This window comes from Hyla sarda, chromosome 10 (genome assembly GCF_029499605.1).
Source record: "Hyla sarda isolate aHylSar1 chromosome 10, aHylSar1.hap1, whole genome shotgun sequence".
NCBI lineage: Eukaryota > Metazoa > Chordata > Amphibia > Anura > Hylidae > Hyla > Hyla sarda.
This window is the reverse complement of record NC_079198.1, coordinates 67,732,714-67,743,270: the sequence shown is the minus strand read 5'-3', so window position 1 is coordinate 67,743,270 and position 10,557 is coordinate 67,732,714. Positions and strand designations below refer to the sequence as shown.

General features: G+C 45.1%; 1 protein-coding gene across 5 annotated transcripts in view; it reads left to right on the top strand.

The window, feature by feature from the left end:
* The first annotated feature begins 289 nt into the window (after window positions 1-289).
* Window positions 290-10,557, top strand: part of KMT5C (lysine methyltransferase 5C) — a 30,032-nt gene continuing 19,764 nt past the window's right edge. Inside the window, exons 1-2 of one of the 5 annotated variants that reach the window (XM_056542292.1) lie at window positions 290-381; window positions 10,031-10,174. In XM_056542292.1, coding sequence (XP_056398267.1) covers window positions 10,065-10,174 — 110 coding nt within the window. In that variant the 5' untranslated portion in view covers window positions 290-381; window positions 10,031-10,064. The other 4 variants (XM_056542289.1, XM_056542291.1, XM_056542290.1 and 1 more) reach the window with 4 other exon arrangements.

Here is a 10,557-nt window from a genome sequence, read left to right as displayed (position 1 = left end):
GCTGAGTAGTCTGGTCATGAAGTGGTCTACAGACATTTACACTTTTATATATACATTATATATACATAGACCACTTCATGAACAGACTATATATATATATATATATATATATATATATGTGTGTGTGTGTATATGTGTGCGTCAGAGCATGCAGCAGATAACGCACACGCGTGTCATAGAAAGATCCCGGCAGTAACTCTCCCGCCCTACCAAGAGCAATATGCCGTGAAAACGTCACGTGGTGAGTGGGAGGAGCCGCTGTGCTCAAGCAACGACTGACACTTATCCCGACCAATGAAAACCTCAGGAGCGCTTGACTGGCGCTCCTTACAGCCTATCAGAAAAAGGAGGTCAGACAATCTGGAGCGCGGCTTATGTGAGGTGGGTAGGACTGACTACTAAGAAAAAAGAAGAGGAGGAGGAGGCTGCGGAGAAGGGCGGAAGCGGTGCAGGGAATTACGGGTGGAAGACCCAAAAACGGACGCCCAGGCTCGGTAAGGCTGCGCAGAGGGGCGGGCGGAGGCGCCGCTTGGCCCCGAGGCCGCGGAAGGCTCCTTACACAAAGCAGGGTCAGGTCGGGATAAAATCCCGCCTTGCAAAGCATTATGGGAGCGGAAACATGAGCTGCCGGGCGCCGCTGTGCGGGGGGTTTCCTGTGCACCCTGTCACGGGAAGTGTCTGATCTGGCCCGTGCACACTACAGTCTGCAGATACCGCACTAGGGCTGTCATAGCTGGGGCCTGTAGTTCTACAGCATGTGAGACAATATGGTGAGCTCTGCCTACTGTGCAGTGCGACCTAGTGCTCCCTGGTGTCTGCCGGTGGAGGAGGAGACACAGTCAGGACCCCCCCCCCCCTCATACCGCCAGTCACTTACCTGCATGAACTGTAAACATTCTGATATGAAGCCCTGGTGGGTATTGTTGCTTTTTTTTTTGTAAATTTTTTTCATGGGGAAATTCCCATGTTATAAAGTGATGGGGTCTGATCTGGGACCTACTGTGATCTACAATACACATACAATTGTGCTGCACAGCCTGCTGGCCAGGGGAGGTGCTGTGCAGGCAAAAACTGTTTAGGGTCTCAGGTCTGTGGGACCCCCACCAATCATAAATGGGGTGGGATATTATAGTGATAGTTACATAGTTTGTAAGGTTAAAAAAAATAAAGTTCAACCTATATCCCTATTGTGTCACTACTGTGTTTATCCAGAGGAAGGTAATAAACCCTTATGTGGCTGATGCCAATAGCCCAATGACAAAGGAAAAAATTCCTTCCTAACTCCAATAAATGCATCCAGGTGGCTTTTTAAATTCTTAAATTCACTATGACCACTTCCTCTGGCAGAGAGTTCCATAGTCTCACTGCTCTTACAGTAAAGAACCCCTGTCTGTGCTGGTGTAGAAACCTTTTTTCCTCAGGACGTAGAGGATGCCCCCTTGTGATATATATTTATAGTCCTGGGTTAGATCTCTGTACTGCCCCCTTATTTGCTTATACATAGTTATTAGGTTGCCCCCATAGCTGTCCAACTAGTGATTTGTACAGTGGTAGAATTATTTCCTTGTCGTGGGCATCTATGCCCCTATTGATGCCCCCCATGATTTTATTTGCTTTGGGCAGCAGCTGCCTGACACTGGTCACTACAAGTGAATATACTGTCAACTAAAGCTATGTCCTTTTCCTCGTCAGTCGTCCCCAGTGTTCTCCCATTTAATACATAATCCCAGTCTGGATTTTCCTCCCCATGTGCATAACATCAGATCTATCTGTGTTGAACCTCGTGCCCTGTTGGCTAAGTGGCACAGCACTGGACCTATGGACCATCGGGCACAGGGGTGTGGACATTTTTTTAAAAACTACTTGTACAAGGGACTAAAATGGAGCAGAATCTACTTGTCCCTCATAACAATCCACTTGTCCTGGTACAAAATAATTGTAACCCAAATAGTATGTAAATAAGGTATTTTCTTAATAAAAACTTGATAGGCAGACCAGTATGTCACCCCATTAGGTGGATAGGGTCCCTGATAAGTAAGTCTGCTCCATTAATGGAATACTGCAGTGCAAAATTACTGATCCTGACCACTGGGAAACCCCTCCCCCGATCTCTTGCAAGGGGCCCCGGCAGGAATATGGGGCTTGTCCGCATGACGCAGCGACCTACACGCCCCCACATGTATCCCATAGATACATGGAGAGGGCATTTCAGCAGCTGTGTCATGTAGGGAGGGAACATTCCCTTCATGCCGTCTGCTGGGGCCTCATACAAGAGATGGGGGGTTGTCTGGTCAGATCCCCACGATCTATGACTTATGGGGATAAGTTATTTTGCACTACAGTATTCCTTTAAGTAGGTAGTCCCCCTTCAGGTAGGTATGTCCCTTTTTATCAGGTAGGGATCAAGTAGGGCCCCTGCGCCATTAGATTTCCCCCCTCTGATGACCCCTGTGTCATTATAAGTTTTGCCCCTGGTGATCAGGCAGGTCCTCATATTAGGCAAGTTTATCTCACTCACTCTGAATTCACACAGGTCCGCTCACACTGTTACTGTACTTACATCTCCCTGCAGCAGTCTATAACGAGACTTCCTTGCGGGGATGCGAGCGATAGGTGACGTCATCACAGGCGCCGCACGGGACGTCAGCGTCCCGATGTCCTGAGCTGCGTATGTGATGACGTCACCAAACGCGCGCATCCCCGCAAGGAAGTCTCGTTATAGACTGCTGCAGGGAGATGTAAGTACAGTAACAGTGTGAGCAGACCTGTGTGAATTCTTCCGGCATTTAACGCTGCTTGCCCGGAGCAGGGCTAAATACCTGGAGAAATCACCTGACCGGCGTCCGGAACTGCTTGTCCCGGGCGTCGGGCGATAGGAATTCCACATCCTTGGGGCATATTTGCCATCTGACATGGATGCATTGGATAGAGTAACCTGCATGCAACACTGTGATCCAGTGCCTGCAATCTGAAGGGTAAATGTGCTGGATAGATGAGAACAAGGCTTTACAGCAGTGTAGCCAAATAAATGTTCCCTATCCTAGAGAACCCTTAAAAGTGTAAGAGTTCTCCCTTATACACTTGTTGCTGTGTTCTGGGTACCTTGGGCTGTGCTATGGCTACTGTTAAGCAGCAACAATGAACACTACCTGACCTGTGGGTGCAACACTGAATCTCCAACTTGTCACATTAGGGTGGGTTCACACTACGTTTGTAGTGTACGGTTGCTGGATCCGGTTGGGAGGGGCGAAAACCGGCCTCTCCTGTATCCCAGCCGGATCCAGCCCGAACCCTATTCATTTCATTGAGCCGACTGGAGTCAAACGCTGACTCCTGTTGTCTCATTTTTGCCCCTTATACGGTTTTCTGACCGGACCTTAAACCGTGGTATACCATGGTTTTTGGAGTCGGTCAGAAAACCGTATACAGGGAAAAATGACATATCAAATAAAATATATATTGATTCACATATACAATATGTCTACTTTATGTTTGCATCATAAAGTTGATATGTTTTTACTTTTGGAAGACATCAGAGGGCTTCAAAGTTCAGCAGCAATTTTTCACAAAACTTTCAAAATCAGAATTTTTCAGGGACTATTTCAGTTTTGTAGTTGATTTGTAACCCGATTTCTCTCAAGCAAGGAAATGCCTCATGTGTGTGTAAACTGTTCGGCGGGAGCAGAAGAGTGCTCAGAAGGGAAGAAGCGACAATGGGATTTTGGAGAGTGAGTTTTTCTAAAATGGTTTTGTCACATTTAGGAAGCCTCTATGGTCCAGAACAGTAACCCCCCACATGGGATACTATTTTAGAAACTACACCCCTATGGGAACGTAACAAGGGGTACAGTGAGCCTTAACACCCCACAGGTGTTTGACAACTTTTCGTTAAAGTTGAATGTGTAAATAAAAAAAAATTTTTTTTTTCACTGAAATGCTGGTTTTCCCTCAAACTTGTAACCCCATTTCTTGAGTATGGAAATACCCCATATGTGGACGTTAAGTGCACTGCAGGCGCACTACAATGCTCAGAAGAGAAGGGGTCACATTTGGATTTTGGAAAGCAAATTTTGCTGAAATGGTTTTTGGGGGGCATGTCCCATTTAGGAAGCCCCTATGGTGCCAGGACAGCAAAAAAAAAAACCACATGGCATGCTATTTTGGAAACTACACCCCTAAAGGAACGTAACAAGGGGTCCAGTGAGCCTTAACACCCCACAGGTGTTTGATAAATGGTTCCTTAAAGTGGAATGTGAAAAGAAAAACTTAACATTTTTTTATACTAGAATGTTGGGGTTGCCCCAAATTTTTCATTTTCACAAGTGGTAATAGGAGAAAATGTCACCGTAAATTTGTAAATACATCTCTTTGGAGTGAGGGCATACCTCATATATTCAAGTAAACTGCTCTGTGGGTGCACACCAGGTCTGCAGAAGAGCAGGAGCGCAGTCGGGCCATGAGCATTTACTGAGCTACTATGGAGCCAGAACAGCGGGACCCCCCCCCCCCCCTCAAGGAACCTTACATAGGTTCAGAACCTTACATGACAAAATAGGTTATGCTCCCAGAATGAAGACCCAGAGCATAGCCGAAACTAAAAAATATGCCCGCCCCAAACCCTATGCTCTGAATCATCATTCTGAGAATGTGATGTGTGTGGCCGTCCGTAACCTGTTGCCTCAAATGCGCACCCCGCTCAGGTGGAGAGAGAGCGCTGCACATTTGAGGCAACATAAAAAGTCCCCGATGATAGTGACTCAGTGACCCATGACCCACTTTTGGAAAAATACCCCCAGAGGTCCTATTTTGAGTTTTTTGGACAATTTAGTGGCTTATGGGGTTGGTACATTGGGGTCAAATTATGGGAAATTAAAATGAAGAAAAGGGAAAATGTAGTGCTCCACGGAAGTGTTACTCCCTGAAGAAGTTTTTAATGCAGAGGCTCGGAGCAAGTGTCTTATTGAGTGGTGGTATCCTTCTGTATCCCCCCTTTTGTGACATTTTTTTTTCTGGGATTGTCCCTTCTTTTCATTGTCCCTTCTTTTACTGGCAGAAGAGAAGTCTCCCCTTAAAACTGATAAGAGACTCCTCTACTGAGAGCTCCCAGAGGGGTACGTAGGCCTCCCAAAATTTGGCCCCAAGGTGATCTATGACCGGCCTCACTTTGTAAAGCCGGTCATAGGCGGGGACATGCCGCATTATCAGTGTAATGCAGGCATTTCCGAATATCCTTGAACCACCTCCGTGCCATGGCCATACTGTAAAACGGGGTCTGGTAGAGGACGTCCCTGCTCCAGTACTGCCTGACACTTGGGTTTTTGACTAGGCCCATATGCAGCATGAGGCCCCAAAATGTCCTCATTTCGGCTGCATTAACGGCGTACCATTGGACGTTCATTGGAACTAGCCAAAAGCGAATCAGGGTGGTGGGCATACAACAACAGGGTGTGTGTGTGTGTGTGGGAGGGGGGTAAGTGTGTATGTGCTTGGTGTATACTATATAATGGTGTGTGATTAGAAATCACACATCGTTATAATAAAAAAAGCTGTGGCAAATCTCAGCACCCTGAAACACTAATAGGGCCCTATTTTATATTATTTCTTTTCTACACCTCTACCTTTCCCCAACAGAAAAAAATCACCCTGACTACTGGTGGCAGCAGGCCACTTCTTCTGCCCTGAGATCTTGACAGAGGTGGGGGGGTGGGTCCCTGGCTTCTCTCAATAGCAGCGCTCCTGGGGGGGGGGGGGGTTGTGACAGGATCGCCACCTCCCCCCAGTTCACTAAAGGGAACCAATCATCAAATTTTACCCTATATAATGCTTGGCAAAGCGTTATATAGGGTAAAATCTTTATTTTCACTATTCCCAGGGGGATGCTCCTGCCCCCAGGGATGGTGAAGATATGAAGTTATAAACGTCACCGCCGCCACCGTAAGTAGTCACCTGGACGGGGAGCTCTTCTCACCACGTTCTTCGGCCGGGAGCGACGCCCCCTGCTCCCCTGTTCACTCTGCTCCATCTGTTTAGTGAGCGGAACAATGACGCTGCCCATCAATCAAGCGGAGGGGGCGTCGCTGCCGGCCGAAGAACGGGAGTAGATGAGAAGAGCTCCCCGCCCAGGTGACTACTTACGGTGGCGGCGGTGACTAGTTTATAACTTCATATCTTCACCATCCCTGGGGGCAGGAGCATCCCCCGGTAATGGTGAAAATAAAGATTTTACCCTATATAACGCTTTGCCAAGCGTTATATAGGGTAAAATCTGATGATTGGTTCCCTTTAAGTACCAGTGTGTCAGGGCGTACCCATACGCCCGTGGTCCTTAAGGGGTTAATATGTATGGGGTGAGCAGGAGGGGTTGCCATCGAAAGATAATGAAGACATGTGGCCAATTTAGTTGGACAGTCTGCTTTCTAGTTTTTCATTCCATCTTTTCAGTCAGAAGTGGATTGACTGTGAAATATATAGGACGGACTTGTACTTCTTCCACAGCACACTGTGTGTGAAACCCATTATATTGAGTCTATGGACAGCCTTTCTCCTATCATAGTGTTAGGAGTATTCACTGACATGATGGGAACAGTTTCTCTGTGGTGTCACATAGATGCCCCCCTTAGTTAGAAACTTGAACTGTGCGGCGCTAGGTGAGATGGCATAAGCGGTGCCCACACTGTGAAGCTGACGTCTGCGGCTCTAATCTCTGACTGCTGAGGTAATTCTATATACTGGATACAGGCAGAACTAGGCACAGTACAAGGGGGAGATTAAAAGCCTTCTAGGGATTGTTGGATGTTGGGATTACTGAGGGGAAAAGGTCAGAAGTCACTAATCTCCTTTCTGCCTATTTTGTGGCAAATGTATCAATAATTTTGCAAGACGCAGGTTTGGCGTTATTTTAAAGAGTACCTGTCATCAAACCATATTTTCTAAACTAACTTATATTCCCTAAATACTTAACACCCTTCCTGCCCATTAAAATATTTTTTGAGCTTTAAAATGCTTTGTATCATACCTTTTCCCCTTACACACATTGGGGGAGATTTATGAAAACTTGTCCAGAGGAAATGTTGCCTAGTTGCCCATAGCAACCAATCAGCTTGCTTCTTTCATTTTGCAGAGGCCTTGTTAAAAATGAAAGCGATCTGATTGGTTGCAATAGGCAACTCGGCAACTTTTCCTCTGGACAGATTTTGATAAATCTCACCCAATGTGTGAGCTCCCGGCAGGAGGAAGTGGGCGTTTCCCAGCAGGCGCGACATCACTGAAGCCTGCGAGAGCTGTGCCTTACCATTCCCTGCATGTGCTTCCTGAGTTTGGTCTCCTCCCGGCCTGGCAGGAGACCAAACTATCTGACTTGCGGCAGGGGAACAGAACAGAGCCACCTAGTGACCATTTTATTCATTCACATTAAAAACAAATGAAGGTTGAAAATTTTAACGGCAAGTAAATAGCAAAGTGTCTTATAATTACATAAGGAACAATATATTAAAAGTTTAGTTTGGTGACAGGTACTCTTTAAGGATTAACCTGTCTGGGACGGAGGGCGTACCTGTACGCCCTCCGCCCACTCCCTGTCTATAACGGCGTGGCCCCGCGTCATAGCGAGTCGGGCCTAGCAACGGCCGGGACCCATGACAAATAGCGTGCGGCACTGATCGCGGTGCCGCGCTATTAACCCTTTAGATGCGGCATTCAAATTTGAACGCCGCGTCTAAAGTGAAAGTAAACCATTGCCGGTTATCTCAGGGGGCTGTTTGGGATGGCCGCAATGAAATTGCGGCATCCAGAACAGCTTACAGGACAGCAGGAGGGTCCCTTACCTTGCCTCCTGTGTGTCCGATTGCCAAATGACTGCTCAGTGCCTGAGATCCAGGCATGAGCAGTCAAGCGGCAGAATCATTGATCAATGGTTTCCTATGAGAAACCATTGATCAATGTAAAAGAGCAATTATTAAAAGCCCCCTATGGGAGCTATAACATTGCAAAAAAAGTGAATAAATATAATTTAACTACTTCCCTAATAAGTTTGAATCACCTCCCCCCCCCCCCTTTTCACATTTAAAAAAAAAAACTTTCTAAATAAAAATAAACATGTGGTATCGCGGTGTGCGAAAATGTCCGAATTATAAAAAATATATCATTAATTATACCGCACGGTCAATGACGTACGCGAAAAATAATTCAAAAGTCCAAAATAGTGTATTTTTGGTCACTTTTTATATCATGTAAAAATGAATAAAACGTGATCAAAAAGTCCGATCAAAAATATGGTACCACTAAAAACTTCAGATCACGGCGCAAAAAATGAGCCCTCATACTGGCCCATACGCGGAAAAATAAGAGTTATAGGGGTCAGAAGATGACCATTTTAAACATATAAATTTTCCTGCATGTAGTTATTTTTTTCCACAAGTCCGACAAAATCAAACCTATATAAGTAGGGTATCATTTTAATCATATGGACCTACAGAATAGAGAAAAGGTGTCATTTTTACCGAAAAATGTACTGTGTAGAAACGGAAGCCCCAAAAATGTACAAAATGGCATTTTTTTTTCTTCAATTTTGTCGCACAATGATTTTTTTTATTTTTATTTATTTACATGGCATAATAAAGGCAGACATTCTGTGTGTGGCAGCGCTAGGTCCGCTTGGAAATGTGCAGTCTCCAATTTTAATTTCGGCCATGGAAAATCTGCAATGTGCACTATGCAGCGGAATAGCATGAAAGCAAGGAGTCTTCTGCCTTAGAATATCTGTGTAGAACAGTGTTTCCCAACCAGGGTGCCTCTAGCTGTTGCAAAACTACAACTCCCAGCATGCCCGGACAGCCAAAGGCTGTCCGGGCATGCTGGGAGTTGTAGTTTTGCAACAGCTGGAGGCACCCTGGTTGGGAAACATTGGTGCAGAAGTTTAGTTGGATTCTCCTTGGAAATCCTGCCATATGAATGGGTCCATTACATGCAGCATTACATTTTTAACAGCACATTTTGCATCTTGCATGCTTCATCCATTTTAATAGAGGAGAAATCTGCTATGTTCACATGGGCAGCTTTTGCAGCAGATTTAGTTGCAGACTTTCTGCAGCTTATTTTGCTATCCATTGAACTTCTGTGAGTTCACAGCAAATCTGGAGATATTCCACTATTGTGAATTTGCTGCAGGCCCATTAAAGTCAATGGGTGGCAATATCTGCCTGTGTGAACCTTACCTTAAGCTGGCAGCCTTTATTTATTTACTACTAAACCTACAGGATTGTTTACACGAGTACCCTTGGGATATCCACTGGTTGTTTCTTTTTCTGTATTATTTTTTGCAGAAGACAGCAATGCATCCCAGTGGAAGGAATACAATTCTTTAGGGGAATGGCTTTAATTCCCTCTACTGGGATCCAGTCCCATTTTTAGTATAGAATATACTCTCTGCACCTGGTCTGGCCTGATTTACACGGGCAAAATTCTGTCTAGACATCAAGAAATAAGTGTCTTCTGCTCTGTTCACACTTGGCTTTTGTTTCCTTCTTGCACCCACAGTAACTGCTGCTGTACAATCGGATCATTTAATGATGTGGCCATATCTCGAATATTCTGTTCTTTCTGTTGTCATTGTATTTGTGACAGGTAATTTCTTATGAAAGGTCTGTGTGTACTATTGCACTATATATAGATATATAGTACAGTGCAGTAAATCCTACAGCAATTACACCTGTCGGCACCTGTCAATGTATTCATTTAACCCATTGTAGAGCTGCTCTAATGAGCTGGACTTAATGAGAAGCGCTGGGTGTGAGATGTAATGAAAACCCTATGGACCAAAGGGGGGGTAGTTTTGAAATTGTCCTTTGAAATTGATGTTGTTGCTGCTTCTAGCAGTGCTCTGTTATTATTTTCTGGATGAGGAGACTTCAGCACAGATGTTGTCTCCTAAGCATGTGAGTGGGGATGCATTTAATTATATATAGCAGTAAAGGGTGTAGGATTATTATTTGCCGCTGCTTTACCATTAGCTTCTCATCATTTTGTTTTCCAGATATTTACAGTATGATCCAAAGCTCAATAATACCATGGGTTCTTACAGACTGACAGCAAGGGAGCTCTGTGAAAATGATGACTTGGCGACTAGCTTGGTGCTTGATCCATACCTAGGATTCAGGACACACAAAATGAACGTAAGGTGCGTTGTCTGCTCTCATATCTTCTTGTCATGCCTGCTCTCACTGATATGTTATTGGGTTGAACCTTTACCTAAAGCCACATTCCAGAGACCTTTTTTACGAATGGTGAGGGTTAAACAGCTGCCCTGTGCCCCTTTTTTATAAGGAGGTTTGGCTTTCCTGATAAGACACTGGTTTCATTCCTGTTGCTCTCCAGAGTGATCAGCAGTTGCTGATTAAATCACTTTCTTTATGTAACTCTGAGTCCTTATTGTGACATCTGTGCCCTCTGTGGTGGAGATTTATTAAAACCTGTCTAGAGGAAAAGTTGCTCATAGCAACCATTCGGATCGCTGCTTTCATTTTTGAAAAGGCATTGTTAAAAATTAAAGAAGCGATCTGA